The 16,544-nt window shown below is 56.1% G+C and overlaps 1 protein-coding gene across 7 annotated transcripts in view; it reads right to left on the bottom strand.

The window, feature by feature from the left end:
- Positions 1-16,334, bottom strand: part of KIFC3 (kinesin family member C3) — a 37,898-nt gene extending 21,564 nt beyond the window's left edge. The window contains exons 1-5 of one of the 7 annotated variants that reach the window (XM_041766521.1): positions 16,195-16,334; positions 11,994-12,198; positions 8,805-8,947; positions 3,950-4,073; positions 760-962 (exon numbers count right to left, since the gene is read on the bottom strand). In XM_041766521.1, coding sequence (XP_041622455.1) covers positions 760-962; positions 3,950-4,073; positions 8,805-8,947; positions 11,994-12,159 — 636 coding nt within the window. In that variant the 5' untranslated portion in view covers positions 12,160-12,198; positions 16,195-16,334. Of the gene's footprint in view, positions 1-759; positions 963-1,609; positions 1,665-3,949; positions 4,074-8,804; positions 8,948-11,886; positions 11,948-11,993; positions 12,199-14,786; positions 14,811-16,194 lie in introns of those variants that run through there. The other 6 variants (XM_041766518.1, XM_041766520.1, XM_041766523.1 and 3 more) reach the window with 6 other exon arrangements.
- Between the last annotated feature and the right edge of the window lie 210 nt (positions 16,335-16,544).

Here is a 16,544-nt window from a genome sequence, read left to right as displayed (position 1 = left end):
ACCAGAAGGCAGGCTTTTCAAAAAGCAGAGAACCCTGGGCCCTGAGCTCAGGGCAGGAATCTGAGGCAGAGATGATATAGAGACAGGGTGGGGGACTTTGGGGAAGTAGGGAAGGTCAGACAGACACAAAAGACAACACTGACTACAGGTATGGGACCAGACAGGGGCCTCAGGCCCACATGCAGCAGAGGAAGGAGGGCCCGTGGTCAGCCCCAGGGGGCATGCAGCACAGTCTGCACGTGTTCTTGTTGGCCAGTGTAAACCTGAGGTTCTCCCTGGCTTCCAGAGATTTGAGAGCTCTTCCTCCCACATGCAGTCATACAGCCTCTCCTTTCCTACTGGTTTTCCCCGGGGTGACCTCCGTAGTCAGTTTTGTCTACCTGGACAGCCCAGTCCAGGGCACTGAATAAGATGGGGTGGCCTCAGTACTATCCTTAAGGCTAGAAGCATCCTAGAAGCATCCCGTACCTTCCCGCTTCACTCCCATCTACACACACAGTCTATCACTTCCGGAGAAATAGGTCCTGGCCCCTGGGAACCACGGGGATTGGGGCACCAGGATGAGTAGGACGGGAGACCTGAGCCTCTGACTCTTGCCACCTTGCCCTCTCATGCATTCCTGAGCCAAGGGAAGAGACTCAATCTGTCCATCCATCAAGCCAGATGGCCTGGTGGGTTGGTTCCCGGGGCCCCAAGCAGTGTCCTCCAACCTGCTCCACAGTAGGCAGCAGCCTCTGCCCATCCCATCCTCCCCAGTACCTGGTTCTGCAGCTGGGTGGATGTGGCTTGCTGGTCACTGTCTTGGAGGGCCAGCCTCTCCTGAAGGGCTGCCAGCTCCTCCTGTAGCCGAGCTTTCTCCTCCTGCAGTTGGGACATGGCCTCCACCATCCTATGCACCATGGGGGCCACACCTGGCGGGCCCCCCAGGCTCGAGCACCTCCCGCTGCCAAAGAGCCGCCCACCTATGAGCAAAGTAGTGGCCAATCAGCAGGACAGCAGAGGATCCACCCCAGCTCCGGAGAGGGGGCTCGTCATGGCAGGCCAGACCATCAGGAGGGGGGAAGGGGATGCAAGCTGATGGGACAAGAGCTGGGGGCAGCAGCAGCACAGGTTAGCCAGGGGGCGGGGCTCCAGGGGGAGCTTCTGGGGTCAGAATCACCTGGTTGGGACTTAGGAAAGCAACTTTCACCCTATACCCCCTCAAAGCATGTGTCCTAAGTCTGATGGGCAATCCCCTCTCCGTGACCAGGCCACAACAAATTACAGCTGAGAAAGACATGGCTTCTGGCAACAGATGATTAAGAGTCTGGGGTCCTCTCCCCAGAAAACACTATTCTTGGGAGAATATGATTTCTTTAAACCCCAAACCCCCTCTAGAGTACAGAAGAGAGGCGCAGAGGCTCCCCGGCCTGTCCCCTGACCTCCACAGGGAGTGGTCACCTGTACACAGAGGAGGAGCGAGGGGAGGGTGTGCGTATGCAAGGGACAGGCAGACCAGGACACATGGGGACGGACACAGCACGTGAGCAGGAACACAGCCAGGCCCGCTCCAGGGCCGACACCTGCACTGAGCACAGGGACCACACAGGCATGAGGAAGTGATAAATACCAGGGGGGGCGGTGCCTCAGCCAGAGTCCTCCTCCTCCCTCGGCCTTCCACTGTCCTGTCACCAGGAGCAGGAGAGAAACAGACAGACGGACGGAAGGACAAAGACACAGAATCAAGGGCCATGACCCGCTGATAGGGACTGGGATGCTTGTCATAGCTTGCTTGGAGGACACTGAGAATGGTCACCATCTCTGCAGTAGCAGAGCTGGTGAGGAGCTGGGGTGTGTGGGCATGGGCAGAGGCGAGGGTGTTAGGGCAGGAGATTTGCCTCTCCCCCCAGGTCACCCAAACGGAGACCTGGCCAAAGCCCCAGGAGGCAGAAAGAAGCATCCAAGAGTTTAGTGTGACAAGCAGCACCTGCTAGCTCCAAGCCTCCACTCTATCTGAGGGCAGCGGGGCTTCTGGGTGCCCCCACACTGCATCTCAGAGGCACAGCTGTGAGGCAGGACTCCTGGGGGCTCCCAGACTCTGCACCTGAAGTCACACACCCTACTGGCAGCTTCGACCCACCAGGACACAGCAAGTGTGCTCACTGAGACTTCTGAGAAGCCAAAATATAGCTTCCGGGCTGGGCGGGGTGTCTCACTCAGCCCTGTCCGCAGCAGGGGAGACCCTGAGAAGTCTCAGGTCCGGCTCTCCAGAGAGCAGGCAAAGCACAGACAGGCTGGCTTTTCCCTTTCTCCCAATCCCTTGGAATAGCTGCGACTCGAGATGCTCCAGGGAGCTGGAGCCAGTACATCGCCGGCTGGCTAGGGGCCCTGGCCATGTGGCCTGCATGTGACACAGCATGCGCATCACACACAGTGGGCCAAGCCTTTGCTATCTGTTCTAGAGAGAGTGAGGTCAGATGGATGCTTCCAGGCCTGCACACGGGGCTGCCATGAGCAGCATGTGACCAGCATGGCCCTCAGCCCTTTGCAGCCTGCCATGGTGTGGTGGGGAGCATACTAGACTCCAGGTCCCTGGAGCTAGTTCTGCCACTTAAGAGACAGGAGGGTGGGGCCTTTGGGGTACTCCTTTGTGAAATGGGGACACTGGTCCTTGCCCTAAGAGGCAACTGTGTAAAAGGAGCCTGGAATCCATGAATGTCACCCAAGAGGCCACAGGGCTAGGATGAGACATGGAATAGTTTTTCTCATCTAGGACATGGAAAAGGTTCTGATGAGACACCCTGGAGTCCACACAGGGGTTCATCCTGAACTCAGCACAGGAGCCCAGCCAGGGGAGCTGACATGGGGCCTGGAGAGCACTTGAGCACTTGCTAAGGGAGAAGAGTCCTTGAAGAAGCCAATAAGGAAGGTCAAAGGAGGAGGGACAGGTGAAACCAGAGGCGCACGTAAGGACGAGGGACCGAACGGGCCTTGGTGCTGAGGAGGCAGCATGCCTCGTAGTAGGCAAGTCAGCACAAGTTCTCAAGGGATGGTGCCTCAGAGACCCTGCCTGCACCCTGCCCCTCAGGGCACTCAGGCTCAGGCACCCCGGCCCCACTGACCAGACTCAGTCTCACTCGTGACAGGAGCTGGTCTCTCTCTTCTCCACAAAGTAGGAGAACCGATCTGACTGGCTGGCCGGTGCACCCCTGCCTATGGCCTGTGTGCCCACACTTCGGCCAGCCCTTGGCACCTGCCCCCCAATGCCAGCCAGAAGACTGCAGCTCTGGGACAGCCCCAGAGGACGCAGCGGCTCCTTCACCACACAGCAAGATCACAAACATAAATCAACCCCTGGTGATGGGAGGAAGCAAACAAGCAAAGACCAGCTGCTTCTTCTTCCAGTGTTCTTGGCCGTCCCCTTGGGCTCCTTGAGGCTGCCTTTTCTCAACTACTGCTGGGGCTTGGGCTTCCCGCTAGGGAACCCCACGAAAGGGGGCCCATAGAATCTTCCAGAACCAGTCATCCTGGACAGAGAAGAATGGAGCCACCAACTCCACTCTCCCAGCCTCGGGGCAGCAGAGTGAGGTCCTATCCTAGAGCTTCTGGGTCCCTGATGGATCCACAGATAAACGAGAGGGGTTCAGGCCTCTCTCTACAGGTCGCGGCATCTTTGAGGCTGCCACCCTTGGCCTGCTTTTGGCAGGCACTGGGGAAAAGACAAAAAGCAGCAAAATTCAACCGCAACCCACAAGGGCCACAGCCTCTGATCACCAGGAAGGGGGAACCCCTGGAGTAGGGATGGGCAGCCTGGGGTCCCCGAGTTCCATGTCGAGGTGGCCAGGACTCAGCTGGGCCACCTGCAGGGGAAGAGACGGTGTGTGAGGACAGCTCAAATGCCACAGCAGCCTCCCCTCCAGGGCCAGCTTTAGCAAGGGCCGTTCCAGGTTGGCGGGCAGACCTCCTTTACCTGTTTTCTCTACATTCATGCTGCCACCGGCTTCGTGGGCCTCCCGGGCCCGCCTGGGGGCCGGCGCCTGCCTCTTCGAGAGCTTCTCTTCCTTCGTCCCCTGACTCTTGTCCAGCAGGGCTTGCTGCCAAGACACAACCAGAATCCTCACGTGAAGGGGACTGCAGTGGGGAAGGACCCCCTTGAGGCTAAGGATCCTGTGCTCCTGGAGCTGGTGAGCCCCCTGGGCCCAGGGATCCGTCCCTCGCTGTGTGAGTGGGTGAGGACAATAAGGCATGGGGTCTGGAAGAAATGTGCCCATGACAAGACAGCAGCGGTGCGTCTTCTTGGCCCCCATTGGCAGCCAGCCATCTGCACCAAGGAAGAAAGTTCTTGGGCACCTAGAAGGTCTCACATGAAGCTCACTGGGCTGTCCCTACAGGCTCTGTGGGGTCGGAGCCACCTGTGCAGTGGGCTGCCTGCTTTAGGTCCCACCATTCACAGGGCTGTCCAGCCCCACCGGGCACACGGCAATCTCAGGGTAACTCCCCCCGTGATGTCGACTGCCCCCACCGACAGATGGCACCAGCTCAGGACTGCCAAGAGCGGGGCACACAGATCCATACAACCAGGGGAAGGCCACACCCCTGACCCCCATGTCCTGGTCACAGAGAAACCAGGGGCTGAGGTAGAACAGACCAGCAGACAGGCAGGGAGGGTCGGGGAAGGGCAGAAAGAGTCACCCAGGGAAAATCACCTGCAGCTCACATAGAAAGACATACAAAGCAAGCCACAGAACCACATGTACAGTGCAATTCCACTTGACAATAAGAGAAATAAAACAGGCCTCCTCGGGGAGGTGAGGTGATGCAGCAGTTAGGAGAACGTGCATCATTCAAACTTTTAGGCAAGGAAAAAAGAAACCGGGCTGTGAGAATGTGGGAAGTAGAGAAAGGAGTCTTCACATTTCATTTTGAACCTTTCCTTGGCATTGCATTTTCAGCCTTATAATCATCTACAGTGTTCTGTTTTGTTTTTTATGGTCAACAAAAATAATCTGGGAAGGGGGATTATAGACATTTTTTTTAATTTTTAAGTTTTATTTATTTAAGTAATCTCTACACCCAACATGGGGCTCCAACTACTGACCCTGAGATCAAGAGCCACATGCTCTTCTGACTGAGCCAGGCAGGCACCCCTACAGACACATTTTTGCCTCCTGTATTTGAAACAAAAGACAAATACTCTGAGAGAGGCAAACTCCCTTACACTGTTGGTGGGAATGCAAGCTGGTACAGCCACTCTGGAAAATAGAATGAAGGTTCCTCAAGAAGTTCAAAATAGAACGATTCTACCATCCAGCAATTGCACTACTGAGTATTTACCCAAAGGTTCCAAACATAGCGATCTGAAGGGGCACCTGCACCCCAATGCTTATAGCAGGAATGTCCACAACAGCCAAAATATGGAAAGAGCCCAGATGCCCATCAACAGATGAAGGGATAAAGAAGTTGTGGGATATATATATATACAATGGAATACTACTCTGCCATCAAAAAACATGAAATCTTGCCATTTGCAACAACATGGATAGAACTAGAGGGTATTACGCTAAGGGAGATAAGTCAATCAGAGAAAGACAATTATCATATGATTTCACTCATATGTGGAATTTAAGAAACAAAACAGAGGAGCATATAGAAAGGGAGAGAAAAATAAAATAAGATGAAATCAGAGAGGGAGACAAACCATGAAAGACTTTTAACTCTGGGAAACAAACGGAGGGTTGCTGGAGGGGAGGGGGGTGAGGGAATGGGGTAACTGGGTGATGGGCATTAAGGAGGGCATGTGATCTAATGAGCACTGAATGTTACACACAGTTCCTGATGAATCAGGGAACTCTACCTCTGAAACTAATAATATACTGTATGATACTTAACTGGATTTAAATAAAATTAAATTAAAATTAAAAATAAATAAACAAAAGAATGCTCTGAGTGTAGAGTCAGAAAGGGCTGGTTGTGAAGCCTTGGCTATGCCTTGTGTGAGCTGTGTGGCTCTGGGTGAGTTACCTTTCTTCCCTGAAGCTTCATTTTTCCCCATTCTTTTTTTTTTTTTTAAGATTTTATTTATTTATTCATGAGAGACACAGAGAGAGAGAGAGAGAGAGAGAGGCAGTGGGAGAAGCAGGCTCCATGCAGGGAGCCTGACGTGGGACTCAATCCAGGGTCTCCAGGATCATGCCCTGGGCTGAAGGCGGCGCTTAAACCGCTGAGCCACCTGCGCTGCCCTTTTTCCCCATTCTTAAAATAGAAATGATAATGGCCACCTGATGCAGCTGCTGTGGACGGTAACTTCAGGAACTTGTGCAAAGTTCTCAAAGCGTCTGGCACACAGAAAGAGCTCGATATCGGCTAGCCATTAGCATTATATTATTTCTGTACTCCTCCTTCTTGTTGTATTTTTACTTTTGTAACCCCAAACCCAACAGAGAAAAGCCATACCAGCAGCCTCATTGTTCACCATCTCTGACTCCCTCTCTCTCTTGACTTCATGTTCTGCTTGAGAAGGGAGGGTGGCAAGCACCAGGTCTCACATGTAGGAAACAACCCCCCCACCACCAACAACTTTATTTTGTCCCCACCCTCTGACCAACTGCCACACCATCACGAGCAGGCTTGTCAGCGGTGGCAGCAATGGCAGCAGCTGGAAGTTTCCAATTGCCGACCGGAGCAAAGGTTATGCTATTTCTGGCCTGTTGGCCAAGCCACAGGAAGGGCAGCCGGGCCCCCAGGGCGGGGCGGGGGGGCTGGGAATTTCTGCAGCACTTCCCAAGGGAGCATCTCAGGTTTTAACACTTGGGAGACTGGGGCAGGGAGGAGGTTCACTAAGCCTACCATGCCACCCCACAGTGCCTGGGTCCCTCCTTCAGCCCCCACGTCCCTCACCTCGAAGCACCTAGAAACATAATGGAACTTCATGAAGGCCCAGGAGGACACGAACATGGAAACTGCTTGCTGACAGGAGCTTCTCAGAGATTCTCAGCAGATCTGCTGACCCCAGGACTCAGCAGCAACCACAACCCAACACCCCATAATCAAAATGCAAGAACAGAGCCACCGCCCAACTCAAGGCAGCCGGTTTCTGACCACCTCCCAAGTTAACTACCCAGGGCTCAAGTCAGAGGGAAAAAAATGGGTTCTCCAGTTTCTTTAACTGTTCCCACACCAGACCTGCTTTTCTTGCAGATCCCAAGATAAAAGAAGGACCGTTTGGTTCAGTTTGTACGTGAACCACACAAGAAGCACCGAGAAAAGCCTTGGAGCCTAAGACTGGCCCTGAAGCAACACGAAGCCCTGGGCCATGTTCAGATTGGACTCGGGACTAGGGGCCCCATGCCGCCTGGGCCCAGGACGTCCAACTGCATGAGGGAGGATATACCCTCAAAGGGAACCTGGGTTTCCTGCACTCCATCCTGCCCCCTGTTTGCCCATGTCCCTTCAAAGTAAGCCTGTCGTGTACAATCTTTTTTGGGCAGGAGCCTTCGCAACAGCCCCAAATAACTCTGGTCCTTCATCCCATGTCATTGTGTCAATGTCCTTGCCCACTTTGCCTTCACACTTTTGTGATCATTTGATTATTCTCTGGCACCTCGGCCAGAATATCAGGTCTATACCTCTGCTTTGTTATGGGCTAGCACCGGGCCCATAAATATCTGTTAACAAATGTATCCATTAAAAAGTACAGTGCCCTAACATTGCTCCAAGCCATAGCTGAGTGGATGCATAGCTATTTAAGGAGTTCATTGCAATCAGAAATAATAGGGGACCAGTTAGATGATTTATGGTAAACCCCAAAGTAGATGATTTTGCAGCAGTTTAAAGGAATGAGGTTGTTCTCTGTATATTGACATGCATAAAGAAATCAAGATTTAGGTTGAGGGAAAGAGCTAGTCACAAAACAGTATGTACCAATAAATAACAAAATTGTATAAATATAATTCAGTGGTTACATAGGACAAATATATAAACACCTAACTCTTGTGGATTTCTTAAAGATATAGGGATATAGGAGGCGTTCAGTGTCCAGACATTGTTCCATGCCGGTGCGAATTCTTTACACCATGTTAGAAAGCTTGTCATGTTTAGCTCTGCAGATCCCGGCTTGCTGTGTGATCAGTAGCACGTGACTTAACCTCTCTGAGCCTCCATTACTTCACGCATACATCTCAAATAAAACAGTTACTGTGGCTTGAGATTGTTGAGCACTGAGGTGAGATATATAACACATGGCACCAGTGCCTGGTACAACATCCACGTTCAATAAATCATAGTTATTGTTACTAACATTATGTATTCTATGACCAAATGCACAAATATACGTAAATTTGTCTTTAGAAAGTCATTTGGTGATAACTGCAAGAGGAAAGAATCCAAGTTTTAGCAAAACCCTCTGTCTAGCTTTGGATTCCCACATTAAATAGGAAATACAAATATTGCCCCATGGACAAACATCCTTGAGTGTGAGTGGGGATTAACAGCTACCCCAAATCTGTTTTCCTAATAGCCTCTCAGTGAAGGTCCCACATTTCTGACTTTAACGCCTCAGCCAGGGTGTGGCTGAAAAGTCTCTGTCATCTCCTGTGAGATTTTCCCGGAGATAACCTAATAAAGCAAATTGCTCCATCCACACAGGCTCAGGGCGGATGTGCCGTGAGGAGCTTAGCAAAGAGGCACAAGGCAGGTCCCCGGCTCTCTCTCTCCGTGCTCCTTCCCCAGAGAGCCTGCCAGTGACCCAGCTGCAGCAGCTCAGAGGGCTAAGTATGGTGCACCGGCCTGGCTCGGCCCCTCACCTTTCTGAAGGCCCCAGTGCTTACCTGTACGGTCAGGTAGAGCCTGTGGGGGCTCCCAGGGCCGGCCCAGTCCACGCTGAGGGCTCGACACTGAGCTAGGGCTGGGCGAGCTGCACTTCGGGCTCCGGAGTCCTCGTCACTGCTGATCGGGGTGTCTTTTCCACGCCCTGTTCCAGGACAGAGAATGCAGGTAAGATGCTAGGCCCCTGGCTGAAGGCTGGTGGCCAGGACCACTGACTAGGGCCGTGGCAAAGCTCCGCTTCCCCACACGCTGGGCCAGCCCGGGCGCGGCCAGGAGGGACTCACACGCCCTCACACGCCTGACCTACTCGGAGGGAAGGCCTGACACCAGGCAGGAGCTGTGCTCCCTTCTTCCCAAAAGCCACCCCAAGCTTCTCTTTGGGAAGGCACCCGAAGCTTCTGGGGTACATGTGTTCCCCACCCTCCACAGTGGCTTTTGGGCTGACACTTGCTCATGAACTCCCTCTCCAGAGAGTAGCAAAGGGAAGCCGATGCCAACCTGGCTGCACTAAACTTCACAGGAGGAGCACCCCAGGGCCGTGGCTTTATTACCAAGGCCGCCTCTAGGTGGCAATTTCTCCCCTGACTTCATAAAGACCAACGCCATGCTGGGTGGCCTGGTCCCAGCAGCCTCCAAAAGCATATTCAGCACCAGCTAAAGTGCATCCCCTCGAGCCTCTGACCCACTGCCTCCCTCACTGGACAGGGGAGAGAGGTGATCATGGTATGGACATCCCATGCACCCACTTCAACCCCCACCACAGCCTGCAGGGTAGCATGGGATGGGAATGAGTACAGCCTCATGGGGGCGTGACAATATCCTGAGTGCCAGCAGCCAGCCAAGTGCTTACTGCCCTGCCTGTTCCTCAGTTTCCTTTATCAATAACATGGGGATAAGGAACCAAGCTCATAGTACTGTGCTGAGGGTTACATGGAATGACACACCTAAAATGCTCACTCTCCACCAGGCACACAGAAACTGGCCATAAGTGCAGGCCATTAGGACCACAACCGGGGAGGGTTAAAAACGTGCCCAGGGTCACACTGAGCCAGTCCTGCAATCCCATGGGCTAACTCACCCTCTGCCTATACCTCCCAAGACAGAGGCAAGAGTCGGGGTGGGGGCTGAGGGGCTAGGAGTGACAAGCTGGCTGAAGCCCTACTCACTGCTAGGCACTCTGCTTAGCATTTCACACACAAGATTTCATTTGACCTTTGTCTTAAATTTTAAAAGCAGATAGGCCTGTATGGTCATATAATCTTCATGATACTCATTTAATAGACCAATATGCACGCCCACATATACAAGATCGGAAGGAACTACATAAGATGTTCACTAACAAGCTTATAGGTGATTTTTATTTTCTTTTTTATACTTTTCTGGGTTTTATTTTTTTATTTTTTCTAGTTTTCCAAGGGAACATATTTTTGTCTTCTGCTTGTTTTTTTTTTCTTTGTCTTGTTTTTTTGTTTGTTAAACCAGAAAAGTAATACTCATTCATATTACATATGTAATCCTTAGGACAACCATGTGGAGTAGAGACCATCTTCATCCCCCTCCAGATGATTCAGGCTACCTGACCCAAAAGCCTAAGCTTTTCCCAGAGGCCCCCAGTGCCATCCCCAGCCTCACTGTCCCCTGCAGAGACACTTTGGAGGGTATCACTCTGGTGCTCACCAGTGGCACAAATGTGGTGGGAGAGGAGACTGAACAGGAGTCTGCTGTGTACCCTTTCTAACCCTCAGTCTCCCCTTCTGTGCACCAGGGGGGCTTGGATCTGATAGCCAGAGGAACTCTGCTAGCTCAGACAGGCTGGTAATCTAAACCTCTTTCTCTAGGTCAGGAACAACAGACAGCAAGCTCCTGATGACATCTGGACTGAAGACCCTCTCTCCCTCCACACTTCCAGATAGATTTGCCCAAGCTCACCTCAGGAGGCAGTCGTGGGGCAACTGCCCAGACCCAATGACAACCCAGCCAGCCCGCAAATCAGAGGTGCCGCTCACTTATTGGCCTGTGAGGCACCAGGGGACACGACCCAGAAAGGAGAGCTGGTGTTGACAGCTTCCCCAGGCGGGCTCCTTCACTGCCCCCACCTGCTGTGGGCCACCCTGCGGGAGCCGCCCCACATAGCACCTGAAACCCGGCTCAGGGCACCCACACTGCCGGCGCCGCGGCTCCTTGCGCCCCCAGCGGTCTGACCCGCCGCGATCAGGTGTCCGCGCCGCACGGGGCACCGGGGCGGCCACTTCACCTACCTTGTTTACCAGCTGCGGGCACAAACCGGAGCGAGACTGCGAGCTGGGCCGGGGACCAAGGACGCGCCCCCGCCCGCCCCCCGCTCGGCGGCCGCGCCGGGGTCTAACTCGGCGCCCGGGACGTCTCTCCCCGGGCGGGAGCGCGGGGCGGGAGCGCGGGGCAGGAGCGCCGGGCAGGAGCACCAGGCAGGACGCGGGGCAGGACGCGGGGCAGGAGCACCAGGCAGGAGCACCGGGCAGGACGTGGGGCAGGGGCGCGGGGCAGGAGCACCGGGCAGGACGCCGGGCAGAACCGGGGCAGGACGCCGGGCAGGAGCACCGGGCAGGACGCGGGGCAGGAGCACCGGGCAGGACGCGGGGCAGGAGCGCGGGGCAGGAGCACCGGGCAGGAGCGCGGGGGCAGGAGCACCGGTTAGGAGCGCGGGGCAGGAGCACCGGGCAGGAGCGCGGGGCAGGAGCGCCGGGCAGGAGCGCGGGGCAGGACGCCGGGCAGGACGCCGGGCAGGAGCCCGGGCAGGAGCGCGGGGCAGGAGCACCGGGCAGGAGCGCGGGGCAGGAGCACCGGGCAGGAGCGCGGGGCAGGACGCCGGGCAGGACGCCGGGCAGGAGCGCGGGGCAGGACGCCGGGCAGGACGCCGGGCAGGAGCGCGGGGCAGGACGCCGGGCAGGAGCGCGGGGCAGGAGCGCCGGGCAGGACGCCGGGCAGGAGCGCGGGGCAGGACGCCGGGCAGGAGCGCGGGGCAGGACGCCGGGCAGGAGCGCCGGCGAGATTGGCGCCCCGACTCCCACTCCGCCGGCCCGCGGGCTGCCGGCACCCTGTAATTACCTGACAGCCCTGACCGAGCCTAGGAACTTGCGAGAGAGCCCGGCCCCATCGCTGCTATCTGGAGGAAGGAAGGGAAATAAAGAGGCATTTTAAAAATGCGGACTCACCAGTTCTCAACCTCCCCGGGCCGGTGTATGGGAAAGGGCGGGCGGCCGGGCCGGCGGGGGCGGGGCGAGCCATCCCCGGCTCGGGCGCGCGGGCCCGGCCCACTCTCCACAGGCCGCGCAGCGAGGGCGTGGCTCCCAGGTTCCACGGCCGGCGAGACTGGACCATGGCCCGGGGCTCAGCGGCCTCCTCGGGGCGCCGGGCGGCCTGCGGACAGACGGGGAGGCGAGGCTGAGCCGGGGACCGACACCTGGGGAGCGCTCGGAGGGAGCCCGCCGCCTGCGACAGGGTCACTAAACCCGCAGCGGCAGCCCCCCGCCCCCCGCAGCGATCCTTGGCCTTCCGCGATCAAACACAGCCCCTCACCATTTCAGGGGGCTTTTTCCCAAGTAGGGAAGCTCAGAAGTGGGTGAAGAGACCACCCGGTGTGTCTGCTGCACCCTGCGGAGACCTCCCATCTCAGCCCCTCGGCTGGAAGCCTGGCAGCCTGAAGATGTGCCAGGTCACAGGACGCACAGGTCGACAGCAACTCTAATCAGACGGGGCCTGACTGTGGCCAGTGACACAGTGGCTTATATAGATCAAATTCTCTTAAAGTCCACTCATTCTATTCAACTAGCCTTCACTCTGTGCCTACAACTTGGCAGGCAGTAAGATACAAAGATTCATTGCTTCTTCATTTAATAATTATTTATCCAGTGTCTATTTTGTGCCAGGCACCTGCCAGGAGTCCTCTTTGATCAGGAGAGATAGGGCCTCAAAGCTCCCTGTCAGGAGGGAGGTAAGCACTTCAACAAACCTTCACAATCAGAACAGGATGCAGGGAGGCACCAGGTGGTATGGGGGAATGAAGTTGGGGGTGGGGAGCACTGGCCTGGATAGAATACCCCTGCCTCTGTGGTGGGTTAAGCCTCTGACTCTTGGTTGGGTCATGATCTCAGGGTCATGAGACCAAACCCCGCATGGGGCCCTATGCTCAGCACGGAGCCTGCTTGAGATTCTCTTTCCCTCTCCCTCTGCCCCTCTTGCTTGTGCTCTCTAAAATAATGAAACAAATCTTTAAAAAAGAAAGAAGAAAGAAAGAAAGCTGTGTAGGTTTCTCATGAACTGAGCAGATGAGCAGATACAGACTTTAAGTATTCCTTACACACGTCTTTACTGAACACCTATCATGTGTAAAGCAGCTGTGAGGGCATTTAAGTACCATGCTACAGTCCCAGACTCAGTGATGCTATTAACAGAAGCAGCCAAGTCAGCTCAGAGAGGCAATGTGGAATTTGCTTTTGGCTTTAAAATGGACTTTGAGGCACCCAAGAACTTCCTAATGGTGCTACCTGGGTTGCAGATTGCTTTCCACCAGACAGTAGAGATTACCTATTTGAACAGTGTCCAATCCCCCCGACTCTCTATGGCTCTCCATGGCAGGTGCGTGTGCGTCCACATTCATCTGTGCAGCCCTATACCAACCAGCCTGGAGCTGGACAACACCCACACCAAACCCCTGGCAATGCCTTGATAGGTGAATGCCCTGAAATAAGAGTTCCCGGACTGAAGCTTAGAAAAGAACAGGTCTGGAGACTCAGAGCAGGGAGGGTCCCAATGCCACAGACAAGGATATAATCACCAAAAGTAACCAAGGACAGAGCTCACTCTGGGTGGTAAGGAACGTTGGGAGGACAGTCATAGGTGGCAACAACACTACGCAGAGGCAGAGTCCTCTGCACCTCTGACTGGATGGCAAGTAGGAAGGAGAGGATGGTCAGTTCCCAGTGAGCAATGCCGTGGGGAGGTCAAACTAGAAGAAAGTCCTGGAGGCTCTGAAAGGGAGCACATTAATGGAGCCAGGGCAGAGGATAGAGCTGAGTAGGCCCAAGAGGTGGGTAGGGTGAAAGGAAGCCAATGCTTCCTTCTCTGTGGGGAAGTTTGGCCAGGATAAGGAGGGGAGGCTGAATTGAGAGGATGTGGTGTGTAGAATAGGAGAGATCTGAGCTTGCTGGGTCGACAGGGCCAGGAATGATTGAAGCATGGAGAGGCAAAAGAAGTCAGAGTGCAGGGATGGGTAGCAGAAGATCTGGTGACCAAAGTTCACAGAGCTGAGCCCTGCTGGATGGATGCCAGGCTTACTGGCTAGAGAGTCGTGCTCTCTGCCTTCCCTGACTGAGGAAGACAGCTCAGAGGACGCTTCTGGGTACAGTGCTACTGGACTGTGGGCCAAAGGACGAGGAGAAGGCTAATCCAAATACGAGGGCCAGCTCCACTGAGGAACGAAGATGGACCAGTGTGGAACAGACGGAGGCCGGGGGAACAGCCAGATGCCCTTTTCTCCAGGTTGCTTGACACAGAGCTAGGCACATGCCCAACTCCAAAGACCAGCTGGCCTAATGGGGCAAAGAGGAAGAGAACCAGGCTCCACCTGCATACCAAGCTCCTGGAAAAGTGAGATGGGCATTAAAGGTGGATTCTACATTTGAGGGAAAAGAGTGTTAAGGAGATCAGCTAAGTCCGAGAGACAGGGACAGGAGGAGACAATACTCCAGTGGCTTTCTAGAAGGGAAGTCGGAGAGGCAGCCAGGAAGATAGCAGGAAGAAAGAGGAAGGGTGTGTGCAAGATCCTGAAGAGGAAAAAGCAGCTGAATTTAGTAGCCAGGAGGGTGGGAAAGTCAAAAGTATTCAGGACTCGAATAAGTCCAAGGCTGAGGCTTCTACCAACATAGGACTCACGGGGTGGGACAAAGGGGACATGTAGTGGAGTGGCTATAACTAAAAGCTGGTTCTGACCCAGCTCTGCCACTTACTGGATGTGTGACCTTGGGAAAATTACTTTGCCTCTCTGTGCCTCATTATCTCCATCTGAAAAAAGGGAGAACTCCACATTAAAGGGTTGGCGTAAGAATTAGACAATGCATATATAAAGTGTTCAGAACAATGATGGCACATAAAAGGAACTCAAATTTTTTATTTTTCAGGGATCTCCCTCCTTCCAGTGGTGGGTGAATGCAGAGGGGCTGGCCTGGCAAGGGAGACAGATTTGCCCCTCTTTGTCTAGGCCACAGCCATAGAGCTGCAGCCCCCCCACCCCCGCTCTCTCCCCCAGACCAGGGATACTGCAATGATTGAGGGACAAGATTTGACAACTGCCCAGATACTGCTGCTGAGGAGGGCTTAGTCCCCCTGGGAGAGGAGGTCAGGGAGGTTGGACCGGAGCTAGGCTCTCCCCTGCACACAGTCACACCTCCTGGGTCTTCCAGGACAACGCAGCCCTCAAAACCTCTGCTCCCCTAAGAATAGCAGAACTTATCACCCTATGTCCCTAAAGTCCAGTCACTGCAAATACAAGGCCCCATTTGGAGGCTGCATTCCTTGCAAATGACTTTCCCAACCAAGGAGATAGCTACTTTATCAAGGGCATAGGAAGTGCGCCTGGGCAAGGAGAGGTGCTCCATCGGCCTGGGCCAGGGGAGGGTGAAAGGCCGGGGACAGCCAAGACCCACAACCTTGAGACAGATATGCTGGGGGTTGGGGGCGTACTTGAGAATTTCAGCTTCCTCTTTAAAACCTCCCAGGGCCAGGCCCTTCACTGCGCCAGAGTTCTCCTCTAACTCACAACAGGGGGTTGAAGGAGGTGGCTTCTGGCTCACCCTCCCCCCTGGGGTCCCCCTCCCCCGGCTGCCGCTGTCACTGGCTCAATTTCCTTCTGCCCGGAGGGCACTGGCCCAGGCCCTCCTTCAGCCTCGGGGCGGGCCTACCACCCCTGCCCTGTGAGGGGGGAGCGCACTGCCCAGGGAACGTACGTGGTGGGAGGGCTCCAAACTGCAGCCTTCAAGGGATCCCTGGGGTGCGGAGGGTCCCTGCAAGCGGAGGGGGAGGCCCTGATGGACACGCGGCTGCCGGGTCGGTTCCGGTTCTCCCGGGGCCAAAGAGATCGGAAGGGGGTTCCCGAGGCTGCTGCGACCCCGGGGGACGTGCCGCCCCCAGCCGTGCCGCGGGGCAAGGTCCTCGGCTCCGGCCGGACGGCGCGGGGGCGGCGGGCGAGCGCGGGGCTGGTTCTCCGCGGCCCGGCCTTCCCCGCGCCCCGCGGCGGTCCGGGCAGCCGAGGGGGGTCCCGCGGGCAGGGCGGGCCCGGACGCGGCGCCCCGCACCAGGGCAGGGCGGACCCCCGAGGGCCCAGCCCGCCTCCCCCGCCCGCCCGGGTCCCCGACTCACCGGCCTGGCGGAGGCAGGATCCCGGCGTCGCCGCAGAGCCCGGGGCTCGGCCCGGCCCGGCCCGCCGGCGGGAGGCAGCTCCACGCCGCCGCCTCCTCGGCCCGCCCCGCTCCCGCCCCTCCCGCACACTTTCCACAGGAAATGATTAACTCGGGCCGCGGCGCGTTCCCATGGCAACCGGCTCCGGCCGGGCGGGGTCGGCGGCGCGCGCGCGCTCCCGCGCACCCTCCCGCGCGCGCCCCGGCTCACCCGCGGGGCCGCTGACCCGAGGCCTCCCCGCCCCGCCCGGGGGTTCCCGCTGGGCCCCGGGGCGCACGCCCGGCACACGCCTTGCACACGGGCGCGCACTC

The sequence above is a fragment of the Vulpes lagopus genome, chromosome 8, assembly GCF_018345385.1.
Source record: "Vulpes lagopus strain Blue_001 chromosome 8, ASM1834538v1, whole genome shotgun sequence".
Classification (NCBI taxonomy): Eukaryota; Metazoa; Chordata; class Mammalia; order Carnivora; family Canidae; genus Vulpes; species Vulpes lagopus.
Note: the sequence above shows the minus strand (reverse complement) of the source record. Positions and strands in the feature narration are given on the sequence as shown.